Source organism: Vicugna pacos, chromosome 6, assembly GCF_048564905.1.
Source record: "Vicugna pacos chromosome 6, VicPac4, whole genome shotgun sequence".
Lineage (NCBI taxonomy): Eukaryota > Metazoa > Chordata > Mammalia > Artiodactyla > Camelidae > Vicugna > Vicugna pacos.
In genome coordinates, this window is record NC_132992.1 from 38664172 (window position 1) to 38685636 (window position 21465).

Here is a 21465-nt window from a genome sequence, read left to right on the forward strand (position 1 = left end):
AGAAGAACCTTAACATGGTTTTATGTATTTTTAAAAATCGTAGTCATATGCATCTACTACTTTAATTAAAATCCGTAAACAGTTAAAAATACCTTTATGTAACACAATGTTGGAAAGAGTTCTTTTAACTTTGAGATGTGTATTTTGTCCTTCAAAATAGTGGAAAAGGTGGCAAGAATCCATGTATTTTTCTTGTAGGTAATGTTATGGTTCTTAAATTCAGAAAACTCTTATTTAAAACAGGATTGCTTTTCCTAGGATTTCCACTTGAACAGAGTTAATTTGGAAGAGTCTTCAGGAGTGGAGAATTCTCCCGCTGGTGCTAGACCAAAGAGAAAAAACAAGAAGTCTTATGATTTAACTCCAGTTGATAAATTTTGGCAGAAACATAAAGGAAGGTAAGTATGAAAAACATTAACAAGTAAAAGATTCACCCCCTCAAAAAAATGAAGATGTCATCTGATTTAATGAATTTGATTTTTTTAAAAAAATCAAAACAAATCATGGTGGTTCATCTACACAATGAATAAGAACTATAATTAGTCTATGGGGCTGTGTCATTATTGCTTGATTTTCTAATTTCTGTGCTGTTTTTATTAGTTGTCTTGTAGGAACCACTTCCCTTTTCAGTAAGTTCATGCCATATGGTTTTGTAGATTTTACAGATAATCTTTCTGAATTTCATTTGTATCCCCACTGACCCTCTGCAGCACCATTTCTGCATTTTGCTGAAATCAGTTTTCGTGACAGGGAAACATCAAGATGATTTTTCCCTTTTTGTTCCATGTTTTCTTCATATAAACTCAGTTTTAGATATCTGTGGAGAAAATACCCAAGCCTGAAAAGCAGATTTATTCAAGATACGCTAGAAGTAATAGGTGAAAAAATTGTAATAGTTTGCCATGTGATTTATTGTAGGTAGACATATAAATCCTATGTATTGCTACATCCCCTTAAAATTTAGGGTACTTTGTGAGCTCAGTAATTGCTAGAAAAGTTCGCTAGTGGTTGTTATGGCTAGAGAAATCATTCTAAACTCCAAAAAATCATTCCTCTGAGAGAAGAATGTTTCTCATCAACAGTTATGGGAATACAATGTTATTATTTTGACTGTTTCAACTGTTATGTATCTGTGTCATTGATAAAGATGTTCTTTTTGGTTTCATTTATGTTTAAAGAGAAGTAAGATATAGACTTGGTTCAATATGCTTGTTTTTGTGTCTGTTTCACTTTTTTTTATTTATAACTTTTTTTTGAACACTGGAAAATCACATGGCTATAACAGAATTTAAGTTTGTCTGTAGTGAAAAGTCACTATCTTCCTTTCTCTTACTGTAGCAATTTTGGGTGCTGTTATAACTTATTTTAAATGATTTTCTTCTCCTTAGTATTCCATAGTCTACATTTCCCTTTAGAATGGTGAAGTACAAGAATTTACATTATTTATAGAGCATGCAGGATATTTTAAAGTTCACATTCCCTAATAAAAAAAAAAGCGTAGGAAAACAATTTTTTATTCAAATATGGAAATTTTTTAATATTGTCTTTAAACCGTGTGTTTAGGAACAGGAGAACTATGAGGTCAGTTGAATAGTAAGAACTTTAATTTTTTGTTTGTTAAGTAGGAATAGCCCTGAATAGTCTTCGCTCTGACTATCGTGCTCCAGTAGTAAAGTGGGCACAGACACTAGGAGGTGACATAGAGTTAAAGAAGTGACTTAAGTCTCTCTGAGCTTCATTTTCCTCATCAGTAAAATGTGGGATGATAATTCTACCTATTGTCCTATTTCAGAAGGTTATTGTGAAGACTGAGATAATACAAAAAAGTAACTTGCCCAGAGTCATCCAGCTTTCTTTGGCAAAATCCAGTTCTGGCAGACTCCAAAGTCTCTGATCTTAACTATTGATAGTGTGTATGTCCCTCACCAAGACTGGTCAGAGTTAAATGAGATGGTAGAGACAGATTCTTAGCATAGTGTTTGGCATACAGTAAGCTGTCAATAAATGTCAGCAGTTACTGTTGTCTGTTAGCTCTGAGACCTGAAGATACTGTAGATTTTAAGGATCATTTAGTTCAACCAGCACATTTTACATGCTCAGTGCTATCTTTTGCCAGCATAGACTCTACTGGACCTGGGGTTAGGGCCTACAGTTGAGATGTAAAACTGGATTATGTTCCTCAAAATCCTTTCTGGAACTTTGGTCATTTCTGTGCTAATCAATGGTGAAGTGTTATCAAGTGTCAGAGTGGAGGAAGGGAGGAAAGCTTTCATTGCTGGTGAGATGCGACCATTTCTTTCTTAAAGGAGAAAAGCTTCTGGCCTCCCCAAATGTTATAGATGAAAAATACTCATGTAGGAACCATTTCATGGTCAACGTATATTCTTCTAGAATTATTCAAGGTTAATGTTTCAGGACACTTCTTCTACCAAGCTGCTCAATATTGCAGATCAGTTGTGTCTGAAGTCTATGGAAATCACTGCTAAACTGCACTCACAGGGAAGAGATCAGGGATTGGACCAACAAAACTGTGGCCTATGTTCTATTTTTACCAGTGGTGTTCTATCAGGTGTACAGAATTAAGATTTTTTTTCACAGTTATTTACATGTACTATTTTAAAATACATCTTTATAGTTACATGGACGCTTTGACACCATATGTTAGTTATTTGGGTGGTAATATTTAATTGATGTTTGATATACCATGGCTTCTGTTCCTTTTTTTTTCAGTCACTTAAGTATTTTTTTTCCTGATAGCTTATAGGTGAAGAGAAAATGTAATACAGTTAATGGAAAGAATAGACATAAAATTTAAATGTGTTTACATGTGTAAATACTATGATATGCATTTTAAAGAAATAGTATTTTCAGTATAAATAGATATCACAAGGATATAGTTGTATTCAGCCTAAATGTTTCCTGCCTGTATTATGTATAAAATACATTCAAATACAAATAAGTACATTTAAGATAATAAATTCTCATTGTATATATTTCAAAATTCACACGAAAGTCAATCTTTTAATCTCATACTCAACAGTTCCTCTTGTACAATACTGTTTCAGTCCATTCCCAGAAGTTGCAGAATCAGTTCAGCAAGAACTAGAATCTTACAGAGCACAGGAAGATGAGGTTAAACGACTTAAAAGCATTATGGTAAGATTCTGTTTGCTTTCTTGGAAATACAGGGAAGTGGAAGGACAACTGGAGGGAGAAAGAGGTTAACATTTTTTTCCTTAAAAAAAATTCAAGGCCATTCACTGCTTTAATAACAGCAAAAACATTGTCAACTTATATAAAAGATCATTTTAAAAAAGAAATGTAAGTTCTGGGAAGAAAAAACATTTTTAAAAGAATAATACAGATTTATGATTAGAAAAATACTGATTGTGACTTATTTTGGAGATAGATGTTCCAGTGCTGCTCATTGTACTATACTGTGATCTAACTTCAAATTTCAGTTCTACTGTTTATTACTGTGTGGCTTGTGGCAAGTCTTTGGGCCTATTTCCTTATTTGAGAATGTCAGTTGATCCTTTTTTGTAGTCATCCAACCATTCATTAGATTTGTGGTGACTAGAACTTTTCCATAACTGTCAAAACTGCCGATGCTTGCTTCTTGGAGGGGAAGAATTATTGTTCTGGGTGACCTAAATCTTACTGTTTATCAGTGATCTCAGGAATATATTGATTTTTTATGCTTGATCTTGGGATTTCTCAGTAGTTACTGGGACCTTTTTTTCCTTCCCAGGGACTAGAAGGGGAGGATGAAGGAGCCATAAGTATGCTTTCTGACAATACCGCTAAGCTCACATCAGCTGTTAGGTAAGTCAGCAGTGTATCTTCTTCAAAATCTTTCTGTTGATTAGATTTATTTTGGAGGTTAAAAAATTGGTTAATATTTTTCATGATAGGAAATAATAGTAATAGCATATACCTTTAAGTCTAAAGAACTAAATTTTGTTAGCATATTCAAGCTGATTTAAGTTCCCTCCTTTACAGAGCAGATCATTTGTTTCTTTTGCTAGGTAGGATTATGTAATGGGGGTAATTTTACTAACAGGATAGTATTAGTGATAAAGTAATGTGAGATATTGGTAATTTTATCTTTGCTGCTATTATTTTATTAGGTAAAGTTTAAGCAGTATCTTTTTTGATACTTTAATAGCCATCAAGGAGAGAGAGTTTCATGTTTTAGAAATACAGGTAAAATTTTTCCATTAATCTAATTTTATTCTAAACCTCCAAATTTTAGAATCAGGAAGTGAAATGGTGGAATAATGATACTTGGGAGGCAGATTATTTTAAAATTGGAAGCATTTCAACAGTATCAAAGTAGTAAATACTGTTGGTGTTCAAGCCTAGAGATTAAATTCAGTTGATAGTTTAATATGTCATTTTGTTACTATTTTACTGTTCCAAGTTTCCTCAGAGGAAACACCCATATGTGGATTTTATTAAAATTTATGTCATTTCCTTAGAAAACTTAATGGTTAATTTTCAATTTTTTGATGCTTGTAGTTCTTTGCCAGAACTCCTTGAAAAAAAAAGACTTATTGATCTCCATACAAATGTTGCCACAGCTGTTTTAGAACATATAAAGGTAAGTTTAACTTTTCCCTCCCCACAGTATAACTACTATTTTTGTAGGGTTTCAGACTTTGTAAGATTCTTTCATAGTCATTATCTCATTCAGCCCTCACTGTAATGTTATGAGGTATAATTATTGAAGGCAGCATTATTACCTGCATTTTTGTGAATAAGGAAACTAATCCAGGAAGATAGTGATTTGCCGAAGATCACACGTTCAGTAAAGAGAAGTTAACATCTGTGATATTTTCGTTGTTTTACTGCCTCAGTACTGCCTCTACACTTACTCCTTTGTTAACAGTACACCTGTAAACATCAGTAATACAGATTTAGATACCCATTTTACTGTAGTACTATCTGAAATATCTATTAATAACATTACTTCGTTATGTAATTTGGGTCTGAACTTTTTAGTTTTAGCTTAGTCTGTTAGCATTACAGCTTCTTGTTGTCTTCCAGTATATTGTGATTTTGAAACAAATATGTTGGATCTATATGTTGTTACCATAATTCTTTTTTCTCATTACTTTATTCTTGACTACTCCGAATCAGTTTTTCTTAAAATCCGTTCTTCGGTATTTTACTGTCGTTTATTCTCTAGACATGAAGCTGAATTCTGGTGACAGATTGACAGTATGCTAGAATATGGTTGTTACTGACCCCTACTTTCCATTTGAGATGACACATTTGAAAAAGCAGTGTAAAAAAGCTGAATATGTTTGCTGGCTGTCAAAGATGTTGATAACTTGGATTTATGGAAAGGGGATCTAAATATTTTTCTTTTTTAATGATTTAGAAAGTCATAGAACATTAAAAAGGAGCTGATATAATACAGATAGTTAATGAGTACAACCATGAAATTTAAACTGCATAATTTCTATTAGGCTGACAACCTGATTTTTTCCTTTGTTTGCACATCTTGATATGGGTACTTGTTATTTTCATGTGACAGGAATAGACACATAATTGTGCAGTCTGTAGATAATTTCTGCTGATATTTTCACTTCCATATGTAGCATCTCTGTGAAGTGGAAAAAGACTGCTCAGATTTGTTTACCTGAGGTCGTTGTCTCCCATGGAGATAATGTACATATTATCCCAGGTGAAATGCAGGAGAACTATACTGAGAATTTCCTTCAGAAGGAGGGAAAAGGCTTTGCTTACAAGGCCAAATATGAAGACTATGAATCTAATATAAAAGGTTAAATAAAAATTTTTTGCCCTAAAATAAAATATAGGTTCTAAGTTTCATCTACCAAACTATAATTATGTAATCAAGATCTTAATGATCCATTAAACAAATGTTTTTTAAGTTTTGTTTATGACAGTTGTTAATAGTCCTATGTGTGCTTTGAGATTTAAGCTGTTCTGTGGATTTTTTTAACATTTTTTTATTGAGTTATAGTCATTTTACAATGTTGTGTCAAATTCCAGTGTAGAGCACAATTTTTCAGTTATACATGAACATACCTATATTCATTGTCACATGTTTTTTTTCCTGTGAGCTACCACAAGATCTTGTATATATTTCCCTGTTTTATACAGTATAATCTTGTTTATCTATTCTGCATATGCCTGTCAGTATCTACAAATTTTGAATGTTCGTAGATTTTTTGACACATAGTTTTCTGGGGTTTTTTTTTTCATTATTAAAAGTTTGTTAATTCTTAGATTTTACTTTCTGACTTCAGTTCTCACAGCTATAAACCAGAAAGCTCAGTTCCTCCTTCCAAACTGAATTGTGTAACCCAAAGTAACTAATTATTGTACCTGTGGAAAGTACCTAGGTTCATAAAACTTAACAAACATTATCCTGCCACAAATTTATATGAATAGACTCTAGGTCAGAGACTAGAGTTTATGACTGGAGAAAATTCTGGTTAAAGTAATTTATTCAGTTACGTTTATCAAGTGGCTTTGTGGATGTTGTGCTGGGCCCTAGAGGTTCTGTAGTAAACAGGGCAGACAAGTTCTTTGTTCTCTCGGAGATAATATTGTAGTGACAATAAACAAAGTAAGCAAATTAGAAAGCAGGGTAACTTCAGGCATTTAGGTGATATGAAGTGATAGACAGTGGCTCAGAGGGCTGTTCTAGAGTAAGTGGAATCACCATCAGAGGAAGTCACCTTTGATGAGGTAATGATTGAGTTGAGACCTGAATCACAAGAAGCCAATTAGTGAAACTCAGGACCAGACATTCCAGGAGGGACTAGTAACTGCTGCAGAGGCCTTAAGACAGGAACAAGCTGAGTACTGGAGGACCTGGAAGAAGACTGATGTGCTTAAAGAGTGATAGACTCTGAGGTCAAGAGAAACAGGGATTTAAGTATGATGGGAGGTTGGTGGAGGTTAATGCCATGGTCTGATTTGTTTTAACTGGAGAATAGCCTGAGGAGTGTGAAGGATTAGGTAAATTCTGGAAATTAGTGGACAACTGGAAGATGGCTGTTACAGCCATCGAGGTGAAAAATGGTGTTTTTTAAGGCAAAATTTACCTATGAATCTCTTTGTGATGCTTATTTATAATTATATATTAATGATTTTATATGAGTTTTTCAGAATCAGTTTGTCCTAATGGATGCCATCTGTCTGAGATACTTTGTTATACCATCATGCCTGGCCCGGAAATTCTGCTTTAAGCCCTGGCCCCTTGGCTCTCTTTATAACAGATCTTGTTTCTTCCAGGGCTGCTTATTGTCTGGCAGAGCATCTTATGCTAAGAAACTAATTTGCCATTCAAGGTGTTCAGTAGTTGTATGTAAAAGCTACACATTTTGAAATAATTGTTTTGCTGTAACTTAAGGAAGACACTGTTTTCCTAATAGGATCTGATATTAAAAAAATATATAAAGGGCTTTACATAAAGGTCATTCACTTGCAGAGGTAAAATAATGTCATGTATAGGACACAGTATTCCTCGTTGGGTCATTCTAGGAAACTCAGTATCATAAGGGTTTTTAATAATCATAAGGCATATTTTAAATATTTACATATAAATTATAGTTATATTTAATAAACCACATACTCTAAGAATTACCCTGATATAAGAAATTCTATTAGTATAAAAAAATTGGAATATTTTCTGTGAAGAGTCCTCTTTTAAGGTTGACTGTCTTTAAGTTGTTTTCCCTTGTCAGAACTAGTGCTTAAACTCTGTTGTTTCCGTTTTTTTCTCATTACTCCTACTTACAAATTTTTTCTTATAGTTTTTAATAATTATTACATTTGCAACTTTAAAATATTTACTTTTAAGTCACATGTTTATTTGTGCCGTTTGTTACACCATCTACCTTTGGCTATATGTTAATAATTAAAGAAGCATTTGTCTACATTATCTATTACTCTTTTCACTAGAATTTGCTGACCATCTAAGCTTTACTTCTTTGTAAACATTTATTTACCTAAGCAGTAAATATTATTATTATTCTTAGCAAGAATATTATGACTTTTTTATGCAGAGCTCTTAGAACTCTTCTCTTGGTATTTGTTACTGTTTTGCATATTTCTTCTTTTGGGATGTTTAGATTATAGATGCTTCTTATATTTCCTTAGATCATTTAGAAGTCCTGGCAGTTATCCAGCAGTTGATGTTTCATTGAAAAGTTAGAAGGAGCATCACAATTTGCAACAACTTTAGCAGATATTATCATGTAAATTGATTGATACTTAAGGATTTTAGTGGCTTGGATGGTTAACAGTTTACTCTTAATCTGTTAGACCAAAGTTGAATCCTTTTTTGTTTAAAGTAATCCGTATCTTTTGAAACCTCTTCTTTAGCAGTTTTTTCATTTCTAATACAAATGAAACTTTTCCCCACTTGCTGGTTGTAGGGGAATAGATTCTAAGATTACTTAAATAATTTGGAGGCAAATTTTAATTTATTTTAATTATTGTTATCCCACCTGCATAGTCAAACTGAAGTAATTGTTCTCTACATCAGAAACCTAAGAAAAGGAAAAATCACCAAGTATAAGTCATAGTAGATGAGAGAGAGAAGTGGCCTTGTGTGCTCTTTCCCTCAGTGCTCCCACCCGAGAGGAGGAGCTCTCACATCTGAAAGCTCCATCCCCAGGTACCTGGCAGAGAACTAGCTGTTAATAAGCTGTTGGGGATCATGGCTTCACTGGTGCTGAATCTTCACTTTTGTTTTGCTTTCTGTGAAGAAAGTTGAGGTACTGAATTAGATCTAAGGACATCATCTGATCGAGCAAACATGTCCTGCCTTAGGTCTACATTCTGAACAAGGCTTAGCCGTTGCTTTTTGACTGCAGCCCCTCCTTCAAGGGGCTAATTTTTCTTTGGTTCAACTTCTTTATCTTGCTTAGGGGAAAATGAGCTTTCAGAATAAAGTAGAAACTGAACTGATCTTCACCTGTCAACGCATCAGATTAACCAAAGCCCTTTATTCCCTCAGTAAAACGAGTCGCTTGTCACATTATTGACATGCTGACAGTTGACAGCTAGAATGTTCACAAGCTGAATTTTTTGCTTACCAAAGAGTTATTTGTATTTGATTCCAATCTATTGTGTCAGTTTTATGAGTAGGAAAAGGATTGTTTCTAGAAAACTAAGTGATACGACTTAGACTCAAAGAAGATGGTCATTTAATTATTGCTTAAGTTAGTAGCAGGTTAAAAAAGGACTTAACTGTTCAAAAAACGATTGTGAAATGACCGTTCTCTAGTTCTTTGCTCTCACTTTTCTGCCATCTGCTTTATGAAGATGAAGCATTGTCATTTAGCGAGACCCAGTTTAATAGGCTCATAAGGGCTAAATTCAAAGAAATAAAGACTTCTCAAAACCTGATAAAAAACAATATGACCAACTCAGTTTTTAAAAGAGCAAAAGATTTGACTAAAAAAGATATACAGATGACACATAAGTTCAACATCAGTAGTCATTAGAAAAATGCAAACTAAAACTGTAGTGAGACAACACAACACATCTATTAATATGTGTAAAATTTAAAATATTGATTATGCCAACCTTTGGCAAGAATGCAGAGGAACTAGAACTCTCATATACTGCTGATAAAAATGTAAAATGGTACACTCATTTCGAGAAACTCTCTCTGTTCCTTAGAATGTTAAACACAAGCTCATTATATGCTTGTTATTCCACTCCTAGGTATTTACTCAAGATAAATGAAAGCATATGTGTTCATTGTACATGAATATTCATAGCAGCTCTTTGTAAGAGCCAAAAACTAGAAACAACCAAAATGTCTATCAACAGGTGACTTGATGAACAAATTATGAGCTATCCATACAATGGACTACAGTTAAAAGAGAAGTACTATTAATACATACTACAATATGGATGAATGTCAGAATAATTACACTGAGTGAAAGAAGCCACACACACAGAAAAAGTGTAATAATCTATTATTGCATTTACATAACATTCATGAAGATGCAAGCTAATCTATAGTGACAGAAAGCAGATCAGAGATTGCCTAGTGAGATGGAGAAGGCTGTTGGAGGGCCAAAAGGAAGACATTACAAGGAAGTTTTCATGAGTGAATGATACATTTACTATCTGGATTGTGTTCATAGTTTCATGAGCATATACACATGTTAAAACTAAGCAAATTATATGTCATTGTACTGCAATAGAACTAAAAAATTCAAACAAAGCTTACTGTTCATCTATTCAGATCTTTTATTTTATAGATAAGAAAACAGATTTTTATTAAGTCATTGAGAAAGCCAAAGACTGATTCTGGTAATGTAAACTTTTGGCTTTACTTTTTAAGTGACATAGAATAGCAAGAAACAGAGATTATAATACATAATTTGTGAGCGGGTAAACCTGGGAGATTTTACAGATTTTTCCCTTTTAGGAATATCAGTAGGATAAATGCAGAGAATAGAAGCAGAATTGAGACGAGTAAAATGTTTAAAATAAAAGGAGAGGACACGTGCATTCCTTATTTTTTAAAATAAAATTCTCACATTTTATTTATTTATACCTTGACTTGTTCTACAGAATTTGAGGTCACTTACAATGGCAACACACAGAATAGCACAGAATAGGTAGAGAATAATTAGTTAGTTCCAGGGACATACGAGTGAGTGTAAAAACTAAAACAAAATCAAACATAGCCCTTATAATTCCTCAGTGCTGTGGCCCCCACTTTCCAGAGTCCTTTGTGAACTTCCTGTGAAACTTAGGACTTACACACTAGGAGGATCCTTGGAACAGAGTTCTAAGTAGATATCACAGATAAGTGAGGTTTCTTCCTTGGTCAAATAAGATTAGAAATAAAATTTGCTGTATCATTCTCTTGGAGATTCATAATGCAGTATAATGTATGCATTTTTAAAACTTACTTAACCAGTGTTTCTCAGAACCCCTTTGACTTTGAAATACTTCTAGGGATTATTTCTTATAACCAACTCTGAGAACTAGCATTCTGCATAACATCTATTGTGAAATAATCTTCATTTAATGAGTGAAGGAACTAAGATACCCCTCTCATCTCCAAAAAAGGCTAAATGTCCCCCAGTTATTGGCAGAGTTGAAACTCAAACCTGGAACTTTTTGTATTGTGTTGTGCTATCTTTTTGCCATGCCGTTTATCATTTTTATTCAGGTTCAGTCCAATTCATCAGGTGAAATCAAGAATATCTCATTTAAAGAAATGCCTTAAAGAATTTTTCATTCTTTTACCTGACTCCTGATAGTGCATTTTTGCTTTATTTCCTGTATACTTATTGATTACCTACAATGTACAATTCCATAAATGGTTCTTATTTTAATCTTAGTGAAAATATTCACACCCTGATTGTCACGTAAGTGTTAGAGTACCTTAAAAATAGCATGTACTTTAAGATGCAATGTAGGTGAGCTTCTTTTTGCTACACTGCCTTCTAGAGTGCGTTATACTTCACAAATATTTTATTATCAAGCATAGCATACTCAGATCATAATCCTTGGCTGAAAAGTATGAATGTACGATGTATTTTTTTCTTTTAAAAAGAAAACATTTTTTATGTGCATTTGTATATTAGATAATTTAACATAATAGTATGTTTGCTAATTCTGCAGAGAAAAACAGATCTCAGAGGTACTGAATACTTGACTTGAGACCAACTGCCAGAGCCTGAAATTGAACTTTGTCTTTTGACTATTAAGAGTTCTTTGTATTTTTGAGGGAAAAAAATCCTTTAATGGATGTGTCTTTTGCAAGTATCTTATCCCAGTCTGTGGTTTGTCTTCTCATTCTCTTGGTAGTGTCTTTCATAGAAAAGAGGCTTCTAATTTTAATCAAGTCCAGCTTATTAATTATTTCTTCCATGGCTTATGCCTTTGGTGGTGTTTCTAAAAAGTCATCACTATACTCAAGGTCATCTAAATTTTTTCATAGTATCTTCTAGGAGTTTTAGTTTTGCATTTTACATTTAGGTTTGTGATCTGTTTTGAGTTAATTTTTATAAAAGGTGTAGGGTATGCATCTAGATTCACTTTTTTTGCACGTGAATGTCCAGTTGTTCCAGCACCATTTGTTGAAAAGACTGTCCTCCCTCCACTGAATTGCATTTGCTCTTCTGTCAAAGATTAGTCGATTGTATTTGTGTGGGGCTGTTTCTGTACTCTCATTGATATATATGTCTTTTTTTTTTTTTTCATAAACACAACACTGCCTTAATTACTGTACCTTTTAAGTTAAATATTAAAATCAGGTATTGTCAGCCCTCCATATTTTTTCTTCAACATTGTGTTGGCTATTTTGGGTCTTTCATGTCTCCATATAAACCTTAGGAAGAATTTGTCAATATCTACAAAATAACTTGCTGAGATTTTGATTGGGATTGTGTCGAATCTGTAGATCAAGTGGGAAGAACCAATATCTTGACAATGTTGAGTCTACTTATTCATAAACAAGAAATATATCTTCATTTTATTTACTTTTTTGATTTCTTTCATCAGAGTTTTGTAGTTTCCCTTGTATAGATTGTGTACATATTTTGTTAGATTTATAACTATTTTGTTCATTTATTTTTTGAGTACTAACAAAACTGGCACTGTGCTTTAATTTCAAATTTCAGTTGCTAGTATATTAGAATGCAACTAACTTTTGTATATTAACCTAGTATCCTACAGCCTTCTATAATCACTTATTATTAGTTCCAGGAGGGTTTTTTTTGTGTGTGTTTCTTTGCAATTCTCTACATAGATAATTGCGTCATTTGCAAATGAAGACAGTTTTATTCTTCCTGCCCAATCTGTATGCTTTTTATTTCCTTGTCTTGTTTATTGCATAAGTTAGGACTTCTAGGACAGTTTTGAAGAGGAGTGTGATAGGAAACATCTTTACTTTGTTCCTGATCTTAGCAGGAAAGCATCTAGTTCATTTGTATTTTGTGTTCTGAAAGAGATTGTAGAGAATCAAATGATATCTTTCTTTAATGTTTGGTAGAATTCACTAGTAAAGTCACTTAGACATGCTTTCTGTTTTGGAAGGCTATTATTAATCAATTTCTTAATAGATATAGGCCTCTTTAGATTATTTCTCCATAAGAGAGTTTTTATAGATTGTGTCTTTCAAGGAATTGGTTCATTTCATCTGGTTATCAAGTTTGTGGGCCCGGAGTTGTTTAAAATACTCATTTATCATCCTTTAATATCATGGGATCATGAGTGATGGCCCGTTTTTCATTTCTGAGGTTAATTATTTGTATCTTCTCTTGTTTTTTTCTTAGTTAACCTGGCTAGAAGTTTATCGATTTTATTGATGGTTTCAAAGAACTAGTTTTGGATTCTAGTGATTTTCTCTAGTGATTTCTTGTTTTTAATTTCATTGATTTCTGCTTTTATTTTATTTCCTTTCTACCGTTTACTTTGGATTTAATTTGCTCTTCTTTTTTCTGGGTATATCTTTTAAGAGTTCGGCACATTGGTGGTATAAATTAAATAGGTCTGAGTGTTATGATAAAATAAGACATAATAGTTTACAAGTGCCATATAAACCTCTCTTTTCTCCAGAAATATTATAGATAAAGCATTTTTAGGTATTTCATTATAATAAGGTTGCTGATGTTAGTATTTTTAGTATTTGTCATCTATAAAGATCACTTCATACACATTTAAAAATGTTTACTACATAGATAATTTTAGTCAAAATTTAAATATTCTTAATAGGAGTCAATATATCAGATAACTTTATAGATTAAATGAAGTTGTTCTCTTATTCTAAAAGAGATTTAAGGCAGCTTCCACAAATAGCACATACAACAGAAACCATGAAATAAAAACTCAGAATAGTTGCTGTGTAGTCATAATGGTAATTTTCAAATTTGGCTTCGAATTTTCTGGCAACCAAAGTTAAAAAAAAAAGGTATATTAAATTTTTTAAAAAAACTTACCAGAAAGGAGAATTTGTTCTTTATTCTAAGCAGAATGTTCCTTAGTGTCATATTACAACAGCTGTTGCTCATATTGGGCATTATATAGAGTAAATTGAGTGATGTAATATTTTAATATCAGTTACTATCATGGGTTTCATATGGCCACTTAATGTAAGTCAAGGGTGTAATATTAAAATATAATTCAATGAAGGCAGTTTTATGAGTAACCAAAGCAGTAAGATTCTAAGTTTATAGCGTTCCAGTGTTTTATCTTAAACTACAAATAGAATTTTTAGTATCTAGAGCAGAAAGATTTCATAGTCTTTAAATAATATATTAATACGGCTTTTTAAGATTAGGCTTTTGATAGGAGTTACGTAGCATAGAAGTTGAGATTACACATTCTGATTTGGGCCTGGTATGCTAGAAAGTCAGTGTTCTTGGTTGAGAGAAGAATGCACATATTTCAAATGAGATAACTAGTAAGGTTGATAGCCTGTTGAAGAGGTTGAAGATTCTCATCAGGTTCCGTACGCTGTCCCATTTCTACACAGAACTGAGGTAGAGGTATAATGATGAATTCTATTCAAGATTTCTAAGTCATTCTGGCATATGAGCAAGTGCTCCAGAATATTTTCAGCCACCTGTGTTGTAGAACACTTCCAGGTATATTTTCATGGATCATCCAGTTTTTTTGTGCAACATAATTTTTCATGTTAGTAAGCCCATTACAAACCCACTGGTATGAAATGCAGCAAAATATTCACCTAAATAACTGGAAATATATTAACATGCTATTTTGTTATATTATAAAAAGCAGTTGAGTTTTGGAGAACTCCAGTCATCTTATAGCACACAAGGTGTACAGTAATGAACAGGTAGCCTAGTATAAACTAAACTTTATACTCTAGTGACATATACAGACCTCAGACTGTTATAATACAGCATACAGATGCTACCCAATGGGAGGAAGAGGTATCCAGATACAGCCCTGAATGATGATAGGAACTAAACATGTAATGAAGAAAAGACGAGCAAGAAAGGCTAGAGTATAAATGATCTTCAACTTAGGTATAGATTATATCCTAAAAGTATAGTTCTAAGTTTGTTTTAGCCTAGGGATATACTTTCCTATAGATAGTAACATGATAGATAGGTCCCTGTCCTACAAACCCTAATTTGATTCATAATCTGAGATATTCTTAATGTTGGTTGCAGCAGAGAAGGGTTTATCATCCCCTTTCCCTCCTGTAAGAAGTGCAGAGAGAAGAATATTCGGATTCTTAATAGTAAAAGGAAGTTTAAGCGTCTAATCCCTTCTTGTCTTTACTTACGATGCTGCGAAGGGAATAGAATTGGGGCTTGGAGGAGAGGGAAGGTCAAGAAATACTGCTCTAGTCTTTGTCATCATCCAGTCACAGACTGAGGTGAGAAATGAGAATTGTAGCTAGCAGTGAATAGGGAGGCCCCCAATATGGCAGTGTCTGTAGCTAGAATAGATGGAGGAATGGTAAAGAGAAGGAAAAATCCCCCACAGGTGTAGGAAGGAAAAGGAAATTTCTTTTGTGTCTTGTCTGGGTCATCAGTAAATCTTCCTAAGTGATGGGTTTTCGGAAGGCAAGGTAGGCATACTACTTACACATCCCAGATGACTCTTAAGAGTTTTTAGAAGTGCTCCCTTCTTTTGTTCTTTATAAACCCAGTAGGCTGTCAGCTGTTGCCAGTCAAAAAAAATGCCATATATATAATGTGTATATATATACATATAGATACATACACGTATATATACACAAGCCCATATATAATACTTTATACTTTATTTAAAATTAACAAAATGATAAAGTTACAGGTAAATGACAATTCAGTACAATTAGTTGGTAATTGTAAAATATATATATGGTAAATTTGATGTAAATGTTGAGGTAGTGCACTGAAAACAGAAAAACATCAGCGTGACTGTCCACTGATAGCTCTGAAATTTGGAGAAAAACACTAGAATTTTTAAAAACCAGATTCTTTCCCCTTAGCTCTTCTAAAGGGATTTTTAAGAAGTTCATGGCTCTCAGTTTATATTCACTAGATATAATTTTTATTCCATACATAGTCCTTTGTTTTTCTGTAATATTCCATTATTCATTTATTTTTGATATTTATTGAAGCTACCAAAAATCTGTTTATTATCTTGACCTTGTTATTTTGTTTTATATTTTTAATTTGTCTGTTTTCCATGTAACTCTTGTTATCCAATTTGTATTCTCCCTTGAACCCATATTATACAAGAATAATCAGTCTTTTTTTTTTTTTTTAAGAATAATCAGTCTTTGGGATGGAAATTGTTTCTCTTAGTATTTTCCCTTATTTCAATAAATTAAGAAAAACCTGTAGATATTATATCTCTGAGTAAAATAACCATTTACCACATATACATAAATTATGTGTATACCAAAAAAACCAAATATGTGCTAATTGACAAATATACTTTCTTTCATAAAGCATATACAAAGGAAGCAATAAATTGTTCTTGAGGAAAATGTAATTTTCCCTACTATTTATCTGTGGTGTACATTGGAGTCTGACCTGGATTTGAATCTCAACTCTCTACTACTTCTACTCTGGTAACCTTGAATAAATTTATGTTACTTTGTGTCTGTTTCTTTATCTTTAAAATGTGACTAATAATTCCTACCTCAGAGTGTTATCTGGAGAATTAAATGAGATAATCTAAGTTGGTATTTGTTAAACATTGTTCTCTGGTACCTTAGAGCTCTACAGAGGCTTTTAATGGGTCACTTGTATCTATTTTATGTTTAGGGGTCTGCAGAAGATTTGGTTTGAGAAAGAGGGTCCCGAGGTTCTGTTTAAAAACATAGGAAAGCCATAGTTGTAAGTAAACTGCCTTGCACATAATAGACACTGAACAGATACTAGTTCTCCTATGCAGGTTAGAAAATCTCTACTTCACTCCTTTCCCTCCTACATGGAGCTGCCTCCCAGTCAGTATATTGAAATGCTGCGTTACTTCTGTTTAACTCCTTTATTGAGATACAATTCACATACCATACTATTCACCTATTTAAAGAATACAATTCAGTGGCTTTTAATACATTCAGAGAGTTATGCAACCACAGTCACAATGTTAATTTTAGAACATTTTCGTCACCTCCAAAAGAAACTCTGTTAGCAATCAGATTAACTTGTTTTGAATTCTATTCCCATTGTTCATTAGAAGTTAAACTGTGGGTAAGTTAATACATCAAGAAGAGCAAAATGAATCTAATGTCTGTACCTACGTTCATCAGTGAACCATGTTTTTTCATTGATTTATGTAGGTACAGGCATTAGATCCCATTATGGTATTTAGCATACTTAATTTTATATGTTAAATCACTGAAGACTTAATTCTTTACCTTTTTTGCTTCTAGAAGTTCACTTATCTACATTCACAATCTTTAAAGGTGACTACTTGATCTGTATATTCCTGCTTTTAGCTTAGAAATTTAACAGGTATTTTGTGAAGTACCTGTTATGAGCCAGGTGCTATGTTAGACTCCTAGGGTTAAATGATTAATTAGACACACTCCAAGGAGTTAGTTTTAGAAGGGTACATGTAAACCAAAGAGAAATGTTGTGTGATCATTGTTATCATGGAGAAGTATATATATTAACTCCTGTCAGTACATACTTAAGGGAGAAATAAATTCTCCCAGTGAAGAAGATTGAGAGAGGGGCAGGAAGGGGAAAGAATAGAGATTGAAAAGTTCAGAGAAGCTGCAGAGATGCTGGACCTTGAAAAATGAATAGAATTCATTTTGGCAGGTGATGAAGGAGACATACATTCTAAAAAAGCAGGTGATGGAGGAGACATACCTTCTCAAAAAGCTAAGGGAGCCTAAGCCTTGAGGATTAAAGGCATATGCTACGTTTAATGAAAAGTCAGTAAATAAATTGACCTGACTGGAGGGAACTAAATCTAGTGAATAATGGTGAAACAGAAAAGTAGGCTGGAACAGATTGTGAGGGCCTGGGAGTCAGCGCAACACCTTGTTTTATCACCTTCCCCCTTCCATTCCTAGCTTACAGAGTAAATGAATATTTATGTTAACATAGTCCCTAGTGCCATCATCCTAGTTCCCTAGGAGTTATCTTAGACTCTTTTCACTATTTTGCTTCCATATACATTCTCATGTTAATTATTAAGTCCCTTCCTTTCCATTCCCACAGTTATGGCCATGGTCTCTTTCCTAGGATCTCCTTTCTATTTGTTTTGTTCCTTTTTTGTTTTTCCATTCCTAGGACTTCACTTCTTACCTATTTTGTTATTCAAAGTAGCTTTCTAGGGTAGTTAAAATAATTCTTACATCAGGGAATCTGAAGAATATGAAAGGCCAAAGAGTTTATAAAAAGGAAAACTTTTTTAGAGTTGATTAACTCTTATCTAGAACTCACTGTTAAGGAAATTCTCCGTGTACTGGTATAGAATATATTGTTGAGTGCACAGAAGAAATAGTGTATTATTACCTTTGTGTCAGAAAACAGAGGAATATTAGGATATACATACTATTTGCTTACATTTGCATAAAGAAACTGAAAAACCATAGAAGAAATAAAGTACTGAATATCCAAAGAAGCAGGTGGAAATGGGGTGGGAAAGCACAGGGGTGAGGACAGGTCTCAATGTGTACACCTTTTTATGTTGTTTTGATTTTTAAACCCTATGTTTCATCTGTTTAAAGCTCTGGCCTTGTGTGCCACTGCAGGGGAGTGGGATTGAGGGACTCTGATTGGTTGCCTGTTGCCTCATACGTGAAATCACTCCTTAGTCTACCATTCTGGTATCTCCACTCTGATTATGCCTTGGTCTGATCCATTTAACTGAAATGAACTTTGTCTGTCCATGTCCCCAAATCACTTTTAAAACAACTCAGAACTCATCACTTCCTTCTCCACATTGGTTAACTATGTATTTCAATCTATCATCTTAGCTTAATATATTTATCTATAGTCTGTATTTATATTTTGGTTCTTTGTTGTTATCTCTTAAGTATTCTTATTTATTTCATGAATTGTTTCTACTTTGGCTTAGGTTGTTAACACCTTCAATAATAAAGCATGTTCTTTTCTCTCTTTTGTCTTATCCTGAAACATAATTTAATAGATAACTTGATAGTAATTTTTATTTACCTTGGCATGTCCTAACCCATTAATTTCACTTGGATAATTTTAAATTAGAAAAACTGCCATACAGAAAAGCTAAGTTTGACTACTTTTCCATTATATAAGTTTCAAAATATTTAATAGGTAAATTAATGAAGAAAACAATTTATTTTAAAACCATTGAAAATAATTGAATTAGGGTAACTTTCTGTCCAGTTAGGATGAAAATATGTGGATTTACTCACTAAAAAAGTAAACATAACATGACTACCTGACATTAATTTGCATGAAATACAGTGTGATTTGTATGCTGTTTGCTAATTAATACAATAATTGAAGATTTGTATGATTTTTATCTTTGCTAATATATAGGACATGAAGAGTTCATTCTAAATTTATAAGTCAAATATGGTAAAATACTCAATCTGTTGTTTTTTATATTAAGTGTATGATCAAAAGTAAGAAACTTTTAATTCTATTAGGAAATGAACATTGGTTTTTAAAATTGATCATAGAAAATAGAAACTTGTAAGCTGAGTGACCTGTAGTGTGTTTTTATTACCTGATGTATTCTAATCAGATACTTACTTTGAAACAGGCAAGAAAATTGGATGTATATTTTGAATATGAAGAAAAAATAATGAGCAAAACTACTCTGGATAAATCTCTTCTAGATATTATATCAGACCCTGATGGTACGTACCATAAATTTGAGGTTAATGTAAGTTTTACATCTGACGAATCCAGGATTTCCAATTTGAGTAAAATCTGGATAGAATTACTGTTTTTCTCACAATCTTTGCTATTAATGAGATAGTTCAATGAGCTATTCCTGTTGAGAAATTTGTAACATAGCAGTTCCTAATGTAGAAAAATTATTTGCATTTTATTTTATTGTACTTTGGGGTCCAAGGGCTTTTTTTAGGGGATGGTATTTAAGTGCTTTTTATATTCATTTATTTAAAGTGATAAAATTGAAGCTCAGTTTCTGCTGGTTCTAGCAAGATTTGAAGGTATAACATTCAAAGCAAGCATCTCTAATTGATACACTTTCTAATAACTTTGGTTTAACCCTCTATAGAGTTTCCTAAAAAGATGTACTAAAGCTGAATTGTTTTCAATATTTAGGGGATTCACTTTTAAAGAAACTCTGTAGTTATCCCTTTATATTTATAGTTATCTAAATATATGTATGTTAGATTTTCTTAAGACAAGATATAACTATTTGTACTTTGGAAATATAATCTAATCATTGCTTTCAATTATGATTATAAGATTTACATAGAGTTTTAGGCTCTAAAATTCTCTAAACCCTAGAGAGTTGTTGATAATTTCAGAACAGTTTTCAGTTCAAATCTCAGCTCTTTTCCAAAATGAATAAAAAACATATAAGCTATTCAACTTATATTTTATGTACAAGATCTTCAGTTGAATGGTGGTGGGTTTTGAGTTATACTTTTGGTATGACTTTTAGATTTTATTCCAATTTGGAAAGTAATACAGAAAATCCAAATTGTTTGTAGTTAAAGAATTGTATTCATAAAAACATCTGAGAAGCAATAGTATTGATCATATTTTTTAAAAGCTAGATTTGTGGGGAGAACATAGCATTTTGAAGGCGTATGCACTTCACAATGAGAAAAATGCAAAATACATTTAAGTCTATCACTTCAGAGCTATTCCTTGTTATTTATAATGAGTTTTGAACAAAGTTGAAGCAAATAAGTATGTTGATTAAAAAAGCAATCAGAACTTTTCCATTTCCTTCCCTTTACGTTCTCAAACCGTTTATTTTTAAAGATGTAAAGTAGAGAAGAGCAAGGTAGGCGTTCATGCAGAATGGCACTGTCATACCACTTGAGCCCAGAACAAGAGTCAGAACCTGAGCAGGATGAGAAGGACATCCATATGTTGGGTAGAGGGAGGGTTGGTAATCTAGCATGAGATACCAGAGTCCAGGTGGAGTGAGCAGAGTGTCCACGTGTGGGAGCAGTTCAGCCCAAAGTATAAGAGCCTTATCAGATTAAGAAGGGTGACCCTGCACAGGACAAATCAAGCATCGACTCAGGTTGGGTGAAAATTATAGCCAGGCATGTGGGTGGGTCCATTGTGGGGGATCAGAGACCAAGTGGAATGACATGACATCCATGCAGGCAAGGGGACATAGTAGAGATAGGATATTGGTTACATACATGAGACTGGTTAAATAAGTAAATAAATCAGGTAATATAAAGAGAGCCAGGTAGCCTATGATCAGATAAGGAAGTTATAAATATGAAAAAGGAGAAAACTAGAATGACCCCTGTAGTATTGGATTGGAATTGGAGGTACGGATGTGGACTTGGTATTTTTGTTAAGTATTTGTCAAATA

General features: G+C 33.0%; 1 protein-coding gene across 2 annotated transcripts in view; it reads left to right on the plus strand.

Annotated features, from left to right (window-relative positions):
* The window catches only part of SCFD1 (sec1 family domain containing 1), a 94992-nt gene that overhangs the window by 38418 nt on the left and 35109 nt on the right, over window positions 1-21465 (plus strand). For both annotated transcript variants that reach the window (XM_006207579.3, XM_072962914.1), the window contains exons 11-15: window positions 259-398; window positions 3066-3156; window positions 3752-3825; window positions 4522-4603; window positions 19693-19789. In XM_006207579.3, the coding sequence (XP_006207641.1) occupies window positions 259-398; window positions 3066-3156; window positions 3752-3825; window positions 4522-4603; window positions 19693-19789 (484 nt within the window). The remainder of the gene's footprint in view (window positions 1-258; window positions 399-3065; window positions 3157-3751; window positions 3826-4521; window positions 4604-19692; window positions 19790-21465) is intronic.